Source organism: Ixodes scapularis, unplaced genomic scaffold, assembly GCF_016920785.2.
Source record: "Ixodes scapularis isolate PalLabHiFi unplaced genomic scaffold, ASM1692078v2 PGA_scaffold3__209_contigs__length_174095766, whole genome shotgun sequence".
In the NCBI taxonomy this organism is placed as follows: domain Eukaryota; kingdom Metazoa; phylum Arthropoda; class Arachnida; order Ixodida; family Ixodidae; genus Ixodes; species Ixodes scapularis.
In genome coordinates this window covers 63,919,184-63,938,492 of record NW_024609868.1, presented here as the reverse complement: position 1 = coordinate 63,938,492, position 19,309 = coordinate 63,919,184, and the positions used below count along the sequence as shown (strand labels likewise).

The window sequence follows — 19,309 nt, the reverse complement described above, 5'->3', positions numbered from 1 at the left end:
TTCATTTTTTTTTTTCAGTCAACGTATTTGCAGTTTTTTAGAAGCTACAGAAAATGGGTATAATATTTTTTGTCCATTTCTAGTATTCAGTGTGTGCTTTCGATAACCCACGACCTTGATTATCTTTGGTAGTTGTGTCTAAACCATAGAAAACAAACATGTGACCACAAAGAAGAGAGTGAGCGCGACTCAAACCGGCCAGTTCTCGATTGGCGGTTTTCGGGAGGGAAGAAAACGAATCTCGAGCCGCAGATTGTGCTCTGGGTAGTTGGGCTCTCATATGTCATGTGCAAGTAAAAACCTTGACGAGCGTAAATGCCCTGTCAGTGTAAACTCGGATATCAGGCTTGCATGGACTTGTCACGATTCCCTATATTTATTTCACCAGCTACTGTGTTGCCACTGGCTAATAATTTTGTCTGTTTTGACATTTTCTTTCGGGCCTTGGTTAGCAGAGTAGGGATGTGTTTCTTCTGTACTTGTCTTCGAGGACCGCAAGGATGTTTTCGGCACACATGAGGGCTGTTTTAACTTTGGTTTCCTTGCTATCTGCAGCCATGTGGGGTGTCACAACTGGAAAGCAAGAACATAAGTGATTACTCAAAGTAAAAAAAAGTCTCCAATGTGTTGGCTTTTGTTTTAATGTTTCCGACTATGGCCATAGTAAATATTGTAGTTTGTTTGTCGCACCCTCTTTATTATTCAATCTCGAGTTTTGGAAGTGCTCACATGTTCTTCATCTGCTTTTTGCTGGCAATGGAGCTACCGAATATATTAAATTATGCTTTGACCACATGTCGTCGTCTGACTGCAGTCTCCAACATACATAGTTATGTGCAAGCTGCACATTTATTTTGATGCTTCATATATGTAGCGATATGTAGTGTGCAGTATAATGTTGGGAATATTAGAACTAAAACTCGTTAAAAAGAAATATAAAGTAGGGTGTTCTATTAAACTTCGAAAGAAAAACTCTCTCAATCTGACTGCTTGATGGGCTTTTTGTGCAATGCATGTTTAACTTTTCTATTAAAATTATTATCACCTTATATTAATTTGAGAAAGAAAAATGTAGTCTCATCTTTATTATAAAAAGGTAATCCTTTAATTCCTTGCTTTAATATTAAATCTTGTTTACATGCCCATTCAATCTAAAGAAACATGGAACAGCTTCTGTTAATCGTTTTCATGCAAACAACAAATTTTGTCATCTTTGCGAGATGATTGCCATGGTATTGACTGGTCGGGTGATGTCGCTTAATATTTTTTTTTTATTTCTATTTACGAGGTAGTTTGGTTGCCAATGGCTGCGTGTAATCGAGGGAGTTATCAAACTAAAAAAAAAAAAAAAAAGAATATTTGTGTTTTGTATTTGTGAAGCCTTTTTTTTTCATTTCAGTGAAGCTTAATGAATGTTCTTCGCTGCAATGCAGGTCGGTCATGTGGCGCAGCCACCCAGATAATTGGTCTTTGTTTTGCCAAGTATAGTATGTTCCCGGGTTTCTCTCCCGTCTGACTGATACATCTTTTGTGGCAAGGAGAGAATGCGCTGACCAAAAAACATTATTAGCGATTTCCCGCCGGGATGTGGCTCTATCTTTTCTGGTTCTGTGCATTAAAAAGCCTATGCGAGGCGTAAGTTCGTCCGCTTCCTCTGCAGGGGCTGTGGTGACGTCAGAATGCCGAGCTCCGCTTGGCCCAAATTGGCAAGATAGTGGGTAAACCTCAAGGCAGCTAGCATTGAGGTCTACCCACCATTCCTCCAATCAGAGCTCGGCGTTCTGACGTCACCACAAGCCCTACGCAAGAAGCAGACAAACTTGCACTTCGCATAAAACCGTTCGTCGATGAGTTTTCACGATTTTTTCTAGTTTTCTTTTAGTAGAAAACGGGGGCTTACGGAATGATAGGATCGACAAAAAAAGTGATGTATGCTTTGCGACTTGCACTAAATTAAGGAGATCCGTAAGCGTCTTGACCCCATGTGTTTAGTATAAGAAATTTAAAGTTGTGTTACTTTTAAACACGCAGTGATGTGATTGCTGCGTCTAACTGCTAAACTTTCATACATTTTACCGAAATGCGATGAAATGGCGCCAACATTGCGCCAAAAGATTTTTTTTTTTTTTTTTTACAGGTTTAAACTTTATTTGCAGCGCTGCATTGCCGGATCGTTTTATATAGGTCTGTGCGAGCTTTCGAAACTTTCAATTGTCGATTCGAACCATAGAGTTATTATAATGTACGCTAGAGGTTCAACTGGCGCTAGTGTCTATGCGACTTCCTAGGGAGGCTCAAGTGAGGGTGGGTGCAACTGCTAGATCGGCGATCACGGGACATGGACGCCATTTAATTGCTAAATTGAAGCAGACAGCAACCAGTCTAAATTTGCGGTGCTCCTGTGCATTCCTATGGGAAAACGCGCGTGCATTTTGTCTCTTCGCTGGTAAACAACATTGAACGCTTTGGATATTTGGGTCGTACCGAATAGTGTGTACCTTGATTAACATTCTAAAAGCGTAATTGCTTTAGTTAGCGCACTTTTCTTCATCGGTGAGCGATGTTTAACTTCGCGACATTTCAGTCCGAAACATGTATTCCGCAGCAGGTGCGTAAAATCAAGCGACGATTCAAAGCAAAATAACAACCGAAAGGAATATAGTGTGTGTTCAAGGCTTGCCAGCATCCCGGTGACGCTTATATATTGCTAATATGCCAGTCCTCTCACTATATGAAAATGACCCCTTCGTGCATGAGCGGATAAAGACATTAAAAACGTAAACAATAAAGTATGTGGGCCCTGAAAAGTGTCTCTTCGTATTGTTTTTTCTGTCGGGCACCTTTAAGCATGCATGCAGACACTTGTTCTCAAAGATTTCGGGGGTGCGGGTGATATTTTAAACGTAGAACAAGCATCTTCGCTCAGAGCAGAAAGAATAAAGCGGTACTTACTTAGTACTTAAAATCGGAACATATTACGTGGCCTTCAATTTATTTTGATCGTGCATACACTGGTAGTTACTGATCCAGTGTTACTGAGTAGTTCTTGCCGTCTCTCTTGGCTTTCCAGATGTCCTTCGTTCGTTTGGCACGTATATCCCTCATGCGCTGAAAAGCGGCGACGTCGTGTTCGCGCTAACAGTGTCCGACAGTGCACATAAATACACGTACGAAGCCGTTTTAGCACCGTTTTTAATGCAACCAATTTGAAAGAAAAACGCAGTAACTGACTAATTATTTCATCTGCGTGACTGAGAAATGTTCCAATGCGCCTAGTACGCACAAAATATTCGTGATATTCGCTCTTATAATCGAGCGCAGAGAGAAAATGCATTCGTCTTTTCCCATAGAAATGCATTACCGGAAGTCAATTTCGGACTGGTTGCTGTCTGCTTCAATTTGCGTCAGCACACTAGCGCCACTTGAACCTCTAGCGTACATTATAATAACTCTATGATTCGAACGACCAAGTGAACGTTACTAATTAGTAATTTCCCCTTTTACGAACGGAATGAAGATATATGAAAGTGCATCTTAGGTTCTCTTCACGTTATTTCTTATCAAGACGAACACGTTTCAAGCGCCAAAAGCATAGTTTCTTCCTTCGACAACCAAATCCTGTAAACGCTACTTCGCGCAGCGCGTAAAAATTCGCAAAACTTACTTTCTTTCTGAGACAAGGAATATATTTAATTCGACCTTCGTATCGGGCGCTGACACCTACTCGTGCTTCGCAATATTTCTCAAATGTTGAGGTTCGTTTAGCTGGGTTAGTTGGGTGCTCCGTTAAAGGGGTACTCCACCGTTTTTTTTTCATTGTCTCCGATTTGCTTGAAATTTCGCTAAACTAACCAACAAACATTGCTAAAATAGTATCCCAAATATTAGGTCAAAATATTGTTTTTTCGAGAAGTTATTGAATTTACAGTTTTGGTCTTCACCGTGTTTTTCAAACTGAAAGTCTCTACTGGCAACAATGAAAAAGTGACGTCAGTGGAAGGCAGGGGTTAACTTTTTGGACTACAGAAGTCGTTCCCAACAGATTTGAAGCAGTTTCTTTGTGTCAAATGAGTGCTTTGGAAGCTCGCTCCCGTATCCGCGCTCCAGCACGGAACAAATGATTGGCATATTCTATTTTTAGACTACTTGCTCGACTGGCAAGCCTGCCTGCCACTGACGTCACGGCACGGAAAAGTGCGCGAATATTTGAATATCGGTTCTTGCACCATTTTCATTTGCCGATTCCACAATACCTATTATGAATTTCGCGATGCTAAATAGCATACCGGAGAGTCTAAAGGCCGGGGAGTCAGAAAATATAGTTAGTTGAGGTAGCTCAAAAAATCGGTGGAGTACCCCTTTAAGTGCGCTTCTTACTTGTGTAGAGCAAAAAAGTGTCACTCACGGAGAGGGCACCGCTATCTGGTGTATTTCGTTTTGTCACGTGGCATTTGCGTGCTACGAGACAAAGCACTCCGCCAGAGAGGGCTGTTGCACTCGCGTGCATCGTGTATATATATATATATATATATCCACAGCCCAGCAGGCGTACGTTCGAGGCTTCGGAAAGCATGCAGAGCACGCACCATACACACGAACGCTGAAAACGGCACTGACCAGAAGCCTTTTACCTTAAAGTTCTCTATGTTCGATGCGCTGTCTAACGTCAGAATAGACTTCATTTTTTTTATTAAGGCGAAAGCCTTGTGCGTCTCATCGTTCAGTCGACCTTCAAAGTCCGTGAGCGAAAACACGTCAACGGCACAAAAGGTTCCAAAACGTTTATGTGACCGCCCAGGCGAGTTAGAGGCAATGAAATTAGGGAGGATGGCAAAGCTAATTAAGAGTAATCAAAGTGAATTAAGAGGAATTAAATTTAATTAAGAGGAATTAAAGAGATGTAAGGGTGATCGATGGGAATTAAGGAGGACTATAAAGCGAATAATGTGAAAAAAAAAAGAATGAAACAGTAAATCGTGCAACTGTCTTTAAAGGGGCGATGCAACAATTTTTGTACTTTGCACAAATACCGCTTAAAACGAATCCCTGACGTTATCGACCTATGAAACACGCTTTCGTTTCTCACCCCACGCAATATAAGTTTCAGAAAAAAATTAAAGAAAAAAGAGCACCGTTCACCCCCTCAACTCGCAGCCGGAACAAGCGGCCACGTGATATGGAGCAGATTATATGCCGCCAATGTTGATCATAGCCACGCGCTTGGGTTGGCAAAGCACAGGACACGCGCTGAGTTCCAGACATTGTTATGGCTCGGCTATTGTCGTCGTTGCAGCGATTGGATACGGCACGAGCCACTACCCGAATGCACGTCGAGGCATCGATTGTCACGAGCGCAGATCGAATGCGTACGCAGTCTTCGCGTCCACTGTGTGAGCAGCATTTGAATATCGTCACCGCAAAGCTCGGTGACGCATTCCCGGGGATCGTACTGTTGCCATTGTCCCCACAGCGCCGTCATGAAATTTCGCGAAGGAGCAAAAGGCGGCTTTGGAAGAAGGGACTGAAAGAGAAGCTCCGCTTTCATCCCTTGAATTCCGCCGCGACGAAGACGCTTCTTGGTCAGTGGTGCATGCGTTCGAGTATTCTTGGGTCCTACTAGTGCCAGGAAGCTGGTGTAAAGTAAGAAATATTCCTACCCAATGTCGTTGCACAGCCCCTTTAATGCATCCGTGCTTGGGCTTTCGCCGTCAAGTTGTCTTAGGGATAATATAAGAGACCATGTTTCTTTCTTTATCTGGGTATTGCGAGTGGATTTATAAACCCTCTCGACTATAGGCACAGTTCGGCTGCACCATTTATTTTGTGAAATGCCTCGGTTATTTACCACTTTTATGCAAACATTCGACTATTTGAAGACGCTTTTGGTAACATCGATTAATCTGAGAGTGTCGATTTGTTCGTTCAACTGCCGCGCAACTCACAAATATCCTGTAAAAAAAAAAAGTTTTATTTATATATTATTGGGGTGTACCCCTCAAAACAGGTTCATCTGACCAAATTCAATTATAACTTCGCGTGCATTCTCATGATAACTGTTCCAGACGAGAGCGCATTCACAACAGTCAGCTATTTGGGCACCTATACTCCATCTCAGTAGTTTCCCGCAGCAGGACCAAAGCTACTGAGCGCACAGAGGCGTCACTCTTGCGCGGCGGAATAAAGTACTTGTAGTAAGGGCTCTTTCCCTGCTTGTATCACCATAACTGCAGTACTGGCATGTACAGTAATGCTGTAATACTCCTCTGTGCCCGAAAACGACGATAATTTAAGCTGTTCTTCTTTGATATTTCCGTATGTGTTTTTATTTAAATGCAAGAACACTACAAAATAGTCCTTTATGTTTTGGTTTATTGTTTCGCAAAGAGACGCTGAAGTGATACACCATAAATAATTATCTGCTAATATACAGTTTAGAAATCGCAGTAAGTGACTCCGTCGATAGCTTAATCAGCACGAGTAAAAAGCCAAGTCACAACACAGCGGAAGACTGCGGCGGGGTAGTGCTTTGCCCAAGCCGCTTTTCGCAAAATGGTGGCATGCGCTGAATCGCCTGTGAGGTACCAACCTGTGAGGTACCAATCAAATGTGCTTTGTTATCCGAAACAAGCGAAGCAGTTGGCGTTGAACATGCTGGGAGTAGTGCAAAAAGAATGCGGCAAGGGAGCGGCTGTAGGTAAAAGCATTTTATCTTACCTTTTGTTATCTTTCTGGTCTTGGTTCAGATTGGAAGGTTGAAAGAGGCTACTCACATTGGGGGTAGAAAAGAGGATAAAAGTGACGTTTAACACTTATACTTATACCTTTAACACTTATAGTGCGATTAGGGTGGCCACACAGGCTGAGGTTCCGTTCACCGTCGCCACACAGGCCTTCGAGTTCCGCACGTGCGCGTGCACACACAGTGCTCCGGGTTGGCTCCGGCCTCACTAGGTATCGTCGTCGTCTTTTTAGGGGGTCGCTTCCTTGTGGGAAAAAGTAGCACGACGTTTTGAGCAGACAGCCTCGTGGCTTCTTCGAACGTTCGGTCGCCGCGAGCAGACGGCAAGCAGACGACGCGCGGAAGAACACGTTAGGGAGGTTGGCTCTCCTGATTGGCTGAGGACATCTGTAGGTTTCACACTGCTGCACGGAACTACTGAGATAGAGTTGTAGAGGCTTGCAGCGACAGCATCGTCTTCCCCGCAACACGCTCCCTCGAGCCGCGGAGGAGGCCGGCACGCACCGGGGATACCCGACACCAGCTCGGGGGCCCGGTTGCGGGCCAGTCGGCCAGACCTCCGTGGTGGTAGACTAAACAACTCAAGTCGCCCCCACGGCAAGAGAGGAGAGAGGAGAGGAGGGCAGACGCCTTGCGGGCAGCGCCCGGTTAGGACGCAGGAACATTCCTCGTAGTTTTAATGTCGTTATTCTTGTGTAATCTCTCAGAAAAATAAAACGAGTTCAGTAGAACATTATTTGAATCTACATTGGTGACCCGGACTAACGAAAAACCCGACCTCAAGCGCTGCGATGAATCAAGAAGAAGAAAATGCTTCTGCCAACTCCTCAACCACGGCGCCCCCTGCGGAAGGCGTCTCCGTCGTCGTCCTCAAGCTCCCACCGTACTGGCCTGCGGATCCCGAGCTGTGGTTTTTACAAGTGGAAGCGCAGTTCGCGACTCGGAAGATCACCGCTGATCGCACCAAGTATCATCACATCGTGGCCAGCCTTCCACCAGACATCGCCAGCGAGGTACGCGACCTGCTCCTCCAGCAACCAGCCACGGATGCCTACGCCACCCTCAAGCGGCAGCTGATCCGCCGCACAACAGCTTCTGAGGAAAGACGGTTACAACAACTCCTGACCACCGAGGAACTTGGTGACCGCCGACCTACCCAGTTCTTGCGCCGCATGCAGCAGCTGATGGGTGAGAAGGCATCTACAATCGACGCTTCGTTCCTGCGGAACCTGTTCGTCCAGCGTCTGCCCCACAACGTGCGCATGATCTTGGCGTCCGTTGGAGACCTCGGTGTTGAACACCTGGCAGAGCTCGCCGACAAGCTGATGGAGATTTCGACTCCGGTTGTATCGGCCGTCCAAGCTCCTACGGACGAGATACAACAGCTCCGCGCGGAGATCTCCCGCTTGACGACCGCCGTCGCGACCCTGCAGCAACACCGCGGACGTAGCCTGTCGCGGTCCCAACGACGCCGTCCATCTTCTTCACCAGCACGAACCGACATCTGTTGGTACCACCGCCGCTTCGGCGATAATGCCACTAAGTGCACCACACCCTGCCACTACACGGGAAACGGAACGGCGGAGCACTAGAGGCGGCAAGTGCCTCGGCCACTCCGGACAGCCGCCAACGCCTCTTTTACGTCCCCGACCGCGACACCGGCCTCCGCTTCCTCGTGGATACCGGTGCCGAGGTCAGCATACTACCGGCAACACCTAAAGACAAGCGGATGTCCAGCACCTCGCAGCTCCAAGCTGTGAACGGGACGCCAATTCCCACCTACGGTGAGCGTTCGCTAACCTTGAATCTCGGTCTCCGACGGACCTTCCGCTGGGTGTTCGTCGTCGCGGACGTGCAACATGCCATCATTGGTGCGGACTTCCTCCGACACTTCGGACTTTTGGTGGACATAGGACGAAGGCGTCTCCTCGACACGATAACTAACCTCTCCGTGTCGGGCGTATCATCCGCAGTGCCTTCTCCAGCTCCGGCGCATGTCATTCCTAACGCCCCAACACAATTCACAACCATCTTGCGCGAGTTCCCGGAGTTGACGCGCACTGGCTGTGACGAACGCCCTGTGCAGCACAGCGTTTCTCACTATATTGAAACCACCGGAGCTCCCGTCCATGCTCGACCGCGTCGTCTCGCCCCTGACAAGCTGCGAATTGCTCAACAGGAATTCCAGCACATGCTTGAATTGGGCATCGTGCGACCGTCGTCGAGCTCATGGGCCTCACCACTGCACATGGTACAAAAGAAAACAGCCGGAGACTGGAGACCATGCGGCGACTACCGCGCATTAAACCGCGTCACCGCTCCCGACTGTTATCCGATCCCCCACATCCAAGACATAACATCCAGCCTCGACGGAGCATGCATCTTTTCAAAGATTGATTTGGTGCGCGCTTATCACCAAATCCCCGTCGCCCCGGACGACGTGCCGAAGACCGCGATCATCACGCCATTCGGACTATACGAATTCGTCCGGATGCCGTTCGGTCTTCGGAACGCCGCCCAAACCTTTCAGAGGTTCATTGACGAAGTACTCCGGGGACTAACCTTCTGCCGTGCCTATGTCGACGACCTTCTCATCGCAAGCTCATCACCCGCCGAGCACGAACAACACCTCAAAGCTGTGTTCGAGCGTCTCAGGGGCTACGGCATCATCATTAACACCGCCAAGTGTCAGTTCGGTGTAGGTGAGCTGGAGTTCTTGGGACACCACATTGACCACCAAGGCATCCGTCCACTTCCCGCGAAGGTTGAGGTGATCCGGAACTTTCCTCGACCGTCAACACGACGCCAGCTGCGGGAGTTCCTCGGAATCGTCAATTTTTATCGGCGTTTTGTCCCCCACTGCGCAACAACCCTCCAACCGCTGCAAGAATTCCTCAAAAAGAGCCACGGCGAGGCAGCGGCTTTGACCTGGGATGCAACAGCGGAGCGCATGTTCACCAAAATCAAGGCAGACATCGCCGACGCAACCCTTTTGGTGTACCCCGAGGACAACGCTCCCCTGTGCGCCATGACGGATGCTTCGGAAGTTGCGATTGGAGCGGTCCTTCAGCAATGGCAAAACAACATCTGGAAGCCCATCTCCTTTTTCTCCAAGACACTGTCACCCACCGAGCGCAGATACAGCACCTTCGGACGAGAGCTTCTCGCCGCATATCTGACGCTTCGCCACTTTCGCCATCTCTTGGAGGGAAGAAGCTTCTTCATTCTCACTGACCACAAGCCACTGACCTTCGCAATACGATCGCTGAAGTCGGATAGCCAAACCCACACAACTCGTGAACTTCGTCAAATGTCGTACATCTCGGAGTTCACGACGGACGTGCGACACGTGAGCGGCCGCGACAACCCGGTGGCGGATGCCTTGTCACGCCTCTGCATCGGCGCCGCTGAACGCCCAGTGCTGGACTTCGCCGCCCTTGCTGCTGCTCAGAAAAGAGACACCGAGCTCGGCCAACTGCACACAGCTACGCACTCGATGGAACTGCGAGAGGTACCACTGCCCATGCATGACGCAACTCTGTGGTGCGACATGTCGACGGGAGCGCCTCGTCCATTTCTTCCCGCACACTTCCGTAAACTGGTGTTCGAGAAACTGCACTCGCTATCGCACCCGGGCATACGGGGAACACAGCATCTCGTTACTTCTCGCTTCGTTTGGCCCGGCATGAATCGCGATGTTCGTCAGTGGGCTCGAGAGTGCATATCCTGTCAGCGAGCTAAGACCCAGCGACATACCATTACGCCTTTCTCCACCTTCGCGACTCCCGATGCAAGGTTCGACCACGTCCACGTTGACATTGTCGGACCGCTACCACCATCACAAGGCCAGCGGTACATCCTCACTTGCATAGATAGATTCACACGCTGGCCGGAAGCTATTCCCATCTCGGACATTACTGCCAAAACCGTCGCTCGCGCTTTTGTGTCAATTTGGATTTCACGTTTCGGAGTACCGTCCATCATCACGACCGATCGCGGACGCCAGTTTGAATCGTCACTCTTCACTCAACTGACGCGCCTGCTCGGATCAAAGCATGCGAAAACAACCGCCTATCATCCGATTGCCAATGGGATCATCGAGCGGTTCCATCGGCAAATGAAGGCAGCCTTGAAAGCCCACCAGCGCACCGACTGGACTGACGTTCTGCCCTTCGTCCTTCTTGGTGTCAGGACAGCGCTCAAGGAAGACCTCTCGTGCACAACAGCAGAGTTGGTCTATGGCACCACACTCCGATTACCTGGCGAATTTTTCACACCAGCGAGCAACAGAGACTTGTCCGACCCAATAAGCTACGTGACCCGCCTAAAAGAGGTCATGGAAGGACTACGCGCGACCCCACCTCGAACGGCTCGTCGAGACCATTACGTCAGCACACATCTCGACACCTGCACGCACGTGTTCGTTCGACACGACGCGGTGCGAACTCCCCTCCAACAACCGTACGACGGCCCCTACAAGGTCGTAAAACGGGGACCCAAACAATTCACGGTCACAATCAGGGGAAACAATCAAGTAATCGCCACCGACCGCCTGAAGCCCGCTTTTGTAAACACCGCTTCCGACGCCGATTTCCCTTTCCCCATCCTTCCACCAGCTACAAATTCTTCGCCTCGTTCTTCACCGGCTTCTCTACCCGCGCAAGACCAGGGAGCGCTCCCTATCTCGAAAAAGCCGGAAAGAACCACACGCTCCGGACGGCGAGTTCACTACCCGGACAGGCTTCAACTCTCCCTGCGTGAACCATAAACTTCAAGTTCTCCTGCTCGTGCCACCTTTCTGCGTTCTGTGCCACTAGGGGGGGAGTGATGTAGAGGCTTGCAGCGACAGCATCGTCTTCCCCGCAACACGCTCCCTCGAGCCGCGGAGGAGGCCGGCACGCACCGGGGATACCCGACACCAGCTCGGGGGCCCGGTTGCGGGCCAGTCGGCCAGACCTCCGTGGTGGTAGACTAAACAACTCAAGTCGCCCCCACGGCAAGAGAGGAGAGAGGAGAGGAGGGCAGACGCCTTGCGGGCAGCGCCCGGTTAGGACGCAGGAACATTCCTCGTAGTTTTAATGTCGTTATTCTTGTGTAATCTCTCAGAAAAATAAAACGAGTTCAGTAGAACATTATTTGAATCTACAGAGTGTACACACAACAGCAGCATTTATAATAAGAAAGGCGAAGCTGTTCTGCCCCGAATTTCCAGCAAAACAAAAAGTAAAAAAAAAAAAAAAGATGTATGCATATTAGCGTTATACTACCGAAAAAAAAAAAAAAAAAAAAAAACGAAAAAGAAAAACATGCACCCGTACAACTCATATTCCACAATACCGTTTATGAAAAACCTATATAAAGGAAAATCTTTATTATATAGTTTTACCAGCGAACTTTGCAATTTTAAGTGATTCAAGCCAATCTCTCGTACCTTATACACGTAATATACAGATATAAAATGCTGTCGGTTCTGTTCGCCACATTGATTTAATTAAAATATCACTAATTTTAAAATGATTACCAGTGGCAGAAAATAATGCCATCTACGTGCCATCTGAAACGAAAAGTATGATAAATAACCGCGAAAAAACATTAAATTATTTTGTGCGTTCTTCACTGAAGGAAAAAAAAAAGTCATAACAATTGCCATATGGTTCTTTTATACGATATTATGGGATATCATATGGTTAATATGCGTCATATGTGTGTGTCTCTCTCTCTTTTTTATTATTAGTACAGTTGCGGTGTGCACAGAAACCGTAGTCCGTTGCAACTCAAGAGGGTAAGGCGAGGGTAAAACGGGCCGGAGAGGAGGAAGCAGACGAAACGCTAAAAAGAGGAGGAGGTTTCCCCCTCTCTTCTCCAGCGTTCCGTCCGCTTCCTTGGATTGATTTTAAACCACGAGGGTTTTTTTCTCAAGCCCCTCCGTGTCAGTAGAGGTACTTACTGCAGTTTTTGAGTGTCAAAAGAGGATGGCTATAGGGCAGAGGCTCGGGCGTCGTTGTGTCCGTCGCAGCAAAGGCGATGACGTTGTTCTTGAGGGCCTCGTAGAGGGCGTCCTGGTCCACGATTTCGCCCCTAAAGATCGCAACAGAGAGGTACATGGATTGCGACGTTATTTCATCGGGGGAAGGCGGACTTGCATGGGCTTGAATTTCATTTTGCGAAGTTAATGGGACTTGGCCGGGAGCTGATGCGTACCGCGGGGATTGCAAAAGCTTGAAAATCAGTTTTGGCAAAGGCGAACACCGGCGAGCGAGTTTAATTTCGTGATTTTTCTCGTTTAATATATTGGTGACAATGAGCTATTTTACAAGATGTTCAAAAATATGAGATAATAAAAACATAGCAGCAAAGCCCACATAAAATAAACTTACACGTTAACAAGTCGCTAATTAGGAACACGAATGAATACATTTACGCAATGGAGAAATACTGTAAGCGACTTTATCTTCGCGGGCTCAATATTTAGCAACTCGTCCAAGTCTGACTCCAGGAAGATTTTGCACGCACGAAATTTCGCGAATAAGGCTGGTATGCTACGCATTTGTTACGACAGAAAAACATATTCGCGGGACCTATGTTTCGCGATATCGTACAAGTCGCGAAATCCGCGAAGATTGGGCCTTCGCGAAAGTTAGGTCCTCTACACTATTCAGAAAGCACCCACAATTTTCAAATAAATTTTTCACAGAGGAATTATAGGCACGATACACGAAAACACTATACTCGGCCTCAACTTTTCTTGGCAATGCAGGGGGGAGGGGGGGGGGGGGGGGTACAGGCACGCGTTCCTTCTCCCATTTTGAGCGCCGAATAAAGCCGTGCGCGGGCTCTCCTCCTCTCGACTGCATTGCCAAGAAAAGTTGTCGCCGAGCATAATGGGAATACATATCATTCAATGAGTAATTAGGTAGGGAGAAAACAATCCCACACAACAGTTAGCGATATTTGGCCAATCACGTGAGAGATTATCCATTTTCCTAAGCTGCTTACCGACCGTTTAAAAACATAACGCCACTGCCGCGGCTAACTTCTGTACTGAAAAGAGGATGTGAGAGGGCTTTATTTTACGTCATAAATGCATTCGGGGCCATAAGAGCTGCGACTACGTGGAACCCTAATTCCGAATTAAACCGTTAATTGGATATATCCAGCGCTTTAGAAGCGGTTGAACCTAGGCATCACGTCGCAGTTAGTCACAGTGAGAGCGCTAAGCTGTTTGGAAGAACCGATAGCCGCTGATTTGAACTGCTTCCGGTGCACGCGGTCTGTAATTGCTTTCTCCCACTTCCTACGGGCCTTCGAAACTGTATATTAGCGCTGAGATGTTTCGGTGGCGCTCTCTTATGACTTTCATCCGTGACGTCGCGATCAGGATTTGCCTCGCCGTGACATCACGATTTGGGATCCTGCCTGCTTATCGTCAGTCGTTACCACAAGTTCCATGCTTTGTGTAAAAAGTACGGTGAAAGTTGGGCGTTGTCGCGTTCCTAAATCAACACCATCGAATTCGACGGTCTGACAATGCTCTCATTCCAGTCGTTTGGCCATCCACGGCGACGCTTTTGGTAGCGCACCAAGGGGAACGCTGAGAACAAGTTGCTACAGGCGCTGCACGCGATCACATAATGAATATAGAGTAGACCTGCGGTCATCAATTGGGGTTCCGCGGAGTCGCTGGGGGTTCCGCGAAGCCCTCGCTTCAACAAAGCCTCAAACCCCATCCCTCCTTTACCCCCTTCTCCATAAAAAAAAAAAATAAATAAATAAATAAACTTTCGCTAGGTGACGCTAGCTACCGCCCGTGATAAAGGGTACAGCCGTTACCATCTATCCATCATTTTACCTGATGATTCTCACTCCTCCCGTCTATAACAGTAAACGATGCCCTTTTTACACCGCAGTTAGTTGTCTTATTTTATACCGTCTCCCATTGCTTTAGCGGGTCCCTAACGGGTCTCCGACACATCCATGTTCGAGAACCACTGGAGTAGACGATCAAAATCAAAAGGAGGCACCTCGAAGCTTTATTTGTTTTAGGTTTTCGCTTTAGGGTAGCATGCTACAGACTCCAACACGTGTAGCGTGTGTAACTATACACCCGGAGACAATTTTTTTGTGGCAATGCCTTCAAAGGTACATATTCGAAAATGCCAGAAATCGCAGCCTATGCGTGCAGCTGCACAGGTCAGTATGTTCATTGCCTCGGAATGCGAGCAAAGCACGTGACATGCGCAATAACTATCAAAACAGAATATGCCAAAACCTCGTTATTTGAAACGGTCTATACACCTTTTCAGTGTCTACAGATCCACTGCCCAGGACGCGCGTGTTCGTGACTTTAGAAAGCGAGCAAAGCACACGCCATACGCGCGAACTTTGATGAGCCTGCCAGAAGCTTTTTATTGGAACGGTCTATACTTTCGCAGTATGTTGACGCTATGAGCTAATGGGACCAATCAAGCAGCGTCAATAGTACAAGTCACTGGACTTTTTTTTTTTATGAGTGATTAAGCGATAATAGGGCACGTGCAGAAACATGACAAACTCCATGATGGTGCGTTTTTGACGCTGTCTGATTGGTCCCATCAGCTCGTAGCGTCGGCTGGATGATTTAGCAAGAGATATTGCCCTGACCAGCCTGAACACAGCGGCAGCCTTAAAGGTAGTTGTAGAGAACGATTTGTTTTAATGAATTGTTTACCATTATTGCTTTAGTTTGGGACAGTAGGAAGACACGGAATAGAAGGGACAGCAATGAAAGATAATGTTATAAAATATAATTTAGTAGAGGCTGGTGGAAATAGCAATCCAAACTCAGATCGTCCGCAGCGCGTATGAGAACGTGTGCTCATAATTTATCTTGCGCTTAACTTAACAGGACGTGCTGCTTCGTAAGTGTCGCAGAATGTATTACATGCAAGTTTCTCACTGGCGCGACTATCCGGGTTCATTCAGCTGGTCCTAGCGGTTTTCACCAGAACTGTATACCTGCTGACGTTGACGAATATAGACGTGGGCTTCATCTGCCTGAAAGTTTTCTCGTTGAACATGTGCCGAGACTCCGGATTCAGCGGGCAGCTGGCGATCACGATGTCGCTGTTCACCAGCAGATGCTTGAGGGAGCTGTACTGGATGTCGTGCGGCAGCGCTGATCATTAGGCAGCATGCGTGACGGTTGCCAGGTTGAAGATATACCCAGAACAGAGAGCTCGAATGTGCATAGACCGACACGCTATTGCGCGTCTGCCCACGCCAGGTGCGGGCAGTGCGCAGAAACCAAATTCGCGTGATATGAAGCGTCTGCGCATGCGCCGTGCTGACAGCAGCGCCACCTCAGCGGCGTGACGTCAGACGCGGCGCTGACGTCACGCCACTGCGGCAGGGCGCATGCGCACGTCGCGAATCTGGTTTCTGCGCATGCGCAGTGCCCACACCTCGTCCGGAAACTGCGAGTTTGCCCACACCTCGTGAGGGCTTGTTTGGAAACAGCGCATTAAACCATAAACTGAAACCCAACTCACGATCCATTCTGGGACGCCTGTTGTAGTACAAGAAGCTTCGGACCTTGAAGGCCCGTAACCGGTTGACGATTTCCAGACCTAAGGAATAGTAACAGATTTCGAGAACTGGCTCGCGAAGGCGAGGATGATATACTCCGTTCACCCTGAAGCTGAGACTGCAGTCAATGAGAGAAATCGAGGTCGCGGTTTTGAAGCGTTCTTCTGCAGAACGAGCACTCGCGCTAGAAATGCACATTTCAAAGCCAGGGGCGCGGGCTTGTAGCTTTGGCTGCAGTCTCTGCTTAAAGGCGAATGGAGTATAGACATCGACGCCGCCGTTTAGTTACACTATGGTGTCGAAGATAATAGTATACACGTTCTATGTGTGCTCATTGAGTCAGAGCCGTATAATCAGAGAGTTTGGCAATTCAGTGGGAACTATAGGAGACAAATGAGGAGGCGCCATTGGCCTAAAGCGTGCTGTTCGTGTTCCAGGATGTCTTCAGAAATTCGCATGTGGCCAACCAGAAGCCGGAAATAATACCCTGGCGTTCGTCGCGAGAAACGAAATTAATAAACGCGTCGGAGTAACTCTCGGTGACTGAAAATATGGTGCACGTGGTGTTTCAATCATGGTCATCCAGTATCATGGTGGAAGAGTGCGACTATTGGAAAGATCGACATAATCCGTACGCCAGGCGCCGAGGGCCGGGAATCTGCCGTCCGAGCGATCAGACTCTGTCCGAGCAAAACAGACTTCGAGCGGCACATTTGTCTCTTACATCTTTCTGCATGGTCATAATCGAAACATCACGTGCTCCCTGTTTTTAACCATGAAGGGTTACCTACATTTAACTCTTACGCGCTTATTAATACCATATACCTATGATTAAAACTGTTTCTCGCTATCACCGCTAGGGGATTCTTTTCGGCTTCTGGTTGGTTCAGAGAGCATGTCAGGCCCTCTTTCTGAGTCTGGTGCACGCACTGGCTCTACCCGCGCCTCCCATTGACCAAACCCTCTCTATACACGGCTCTGCGTTGAGCTAAAAGCATCTATCGACATCACTGTGCCCAACATTTGTCATTGTGTTTTATGAAAGCTCTCATTTTTTATACTTGTGAGCCCATCACATCACGAATATATTTCAATAATATTGTCCAAAAACCGTATTGACAAAAAAATACAATCTGCGCTGGCGTACGTAACGTGCAAGGTGCCATGCTCATCGCCAGACCTCGTTTTAGTGTCAACTTGTCATTCGGCGTCGCCATTTCCTCAGCCCTGTCAATATTACCGTGCCTTGCAAAACCGCAGAAGACGATTAAGTCCCCTTTCTAAGGCGCAAATATTTGTACCCTGTGGGGATTACCCATGGCGCACAGGGTCACGAAAGGCAATGGCGCCCATACCTGAACAGGCTAACTTCTGTCTTGTCGTCACGTCACTTCATGACGTCACAGATGTCATGACGTCGTCACGTCACATACCAATTATGAAAAGTGTACGTACCGATTCCACCCAGGCCCACAATGCCAACGACTTTTCCTACCAGCTCCGGGCCAAGCATCCAGCAGATACCCCAATTTTCCAGAGTCCAATCTCCCCTTGAATGAAACCGAATGCGCATTTGTCAACTATAAGAAGAAGGCTAACGTTATATTTTTGATTATTATTATTATTATCTGCGGTAACGTACGCGAGTATGGCGTTGGCGCCTTCGAACATTCGTCTGGAAGCTGCAAGAGTCAGTGCCACCGCAAATTCAGCGACTGCGTCGTCCTGTACATGCGGAGTGTTGCCCACGTGAACATTCCTGCAATAAAAAGAATTTGTCATGATTTTTTTTTCTCCATCGATTTTACCGCCTACCTCTTGCGACACTCGTCTCTGTCGATGTGTTCGTGACCTGCGGACAGCGTGGACACTACTTGCAAACTTGGACCTGCCAGCGGAACGCACCCTTTTCGAGTGACAGCCTCCCCAAAATGTCTCGGCGTGCCTGCACGATCTGCGTCACTTACCTACTAGGTTCAGCGTTTCTGCGTCAATTTTTTCGTAGCTCTGTATGTAGAGGGCATTCATCCCGTTGACGTGTTGCGTCCATAGTTCTTTCCAATTATTTTCCATGCAGTGAACTACTTTTAAGTTACACCTACAAGTAACATTTTACATGAGGTTCACATAATTCCATGCGATGAAAGGAGTTTAGACAAAGCTGTTACAGAAGCCGGTAATAGAATCGGAAAACAAGACTCCAGGAAGCCTTCTTCCCCTTGTAGCCATATAGAAAACGGCAGGGCGTCTCTCTCCGGTGTCCGGCCTCAAGCACGCGGTCGTTGCCTTCCGTCGTGCTTTGGCTGCTCGTGCGCGTTCGAAGCTCACGAGATGCCGAAGGACTCGCTCTGGCGGCGGGGAAACTGAAGGACCTTCCTGTCGGCAGGGCGTATCTTTTGAATGCACGGCTTCCAGCACGCGCTCTATGCCTTCTGCCGTGCTTTGCTAAAGGCGGGACAGCTGAAACTCCGCCATGCCATTCTCACCTTGCCAGTGACAATAAAGTTTTAGTTTTGAGAGATGTGAAAAAAGGCATAAATGACATCGTAGTGACAGAGGCGCACTGCTTCCCTCGTTCGCTACGTTACGGACACGTCATTTGGTCGCGTAGAATCAGAGCCGTATTTTGGTTAGACTACAAACTTGCAAAGGAGTCGCACCCGTGCACCAAGTAGCACTCACGTTTTCTTCAAGAGGTCAATGGCTTCGTGTGGCACGTCATTCCTGCTGACGAATACGGTGGGCCTACTCGAGGCCATCTTGGGGGAATTCGTAGGGCTAAGCAGCCGATCTTCCGAGGGCAATCTCGAAAGGGCCGCGTTCACATCAGCTCCACCGGTTCATCGATCTGATGCCCAGTGCCTCATCGCCGACTGCCTTTTTTTGTGGAGATGGAATGAAGGCTGCCCAGCAGGTTGCACGAGAAAGGCAGCATGCTGCCTGGCGCGTTGCTGACGCCGCTGAAATCGTCGGGCAGCTTGGCAAATACAAACGGTGGCTTCGAGG

At 48.2% G+C, this 19,309-nt stretch overlaps 1 protein-coding gene across 1 annotated transcript; it reads right to left on the bottom strand.

Annotated features, from left to right (window-relative positions):
* Positions 1 to 307: 307 nt before the first annotated feature.
* LOC8040557 (glyoxylate reductase/hydroxypyruvate reductase-like) lies at positions 308 to 19,062 on the bottom strand. The gene is made up of 9 exons (XM_040504276.2): positions 18,986 to 19,062; positions 18,271 to 18,401; positions 18,119 to 18,191; positions 17,946 to 18,062; positions 17,759 to 17,853; positions 16,267 to 16,344; positions 15,734 to 15,893; positions 12,687 to 12,817; positions 308 to 573 (listed from the first exon to the last, which is right to left on the bottom strand). Exons 1-9 carry the CDS (start codon positions 19,060 to 19,062, stop codon positions 449 to 451), a joined length of 987 nt encoding a protein of 328 aa, XP_040360210.2. The 3' UTR covers positions 308 to 448.
* Between the last annotated feature and the right edge of the window lie 247 nt (positions 19,063 to 19,309).

Excerpts from the sequence above, each read along its gene's own strand:
- LOC8040557 (XM_040504276.2), bottom strand. The coding sequence starts at position 19,062 with ATGGCCTCGAGTAGGCCCACCGTATTCGTCAGCAGGAATGACGTGCCA. Across the intron at positions 16,345-17,758 it reads TGTGGGCCTGGGTGGAATCG|GTCTGGAAATCGTCAACCGG; the intron begins GTACGTACACTT and ends ACTATTCCTTAG. Across the intron at positions 15,894-16,266 it reads CAGGCGTCCCAGAATGGATC|CGCTGCCGCACGACATCCAG; the intron begins GTGAGTTGGGTT and ends CCTAATGATCAG.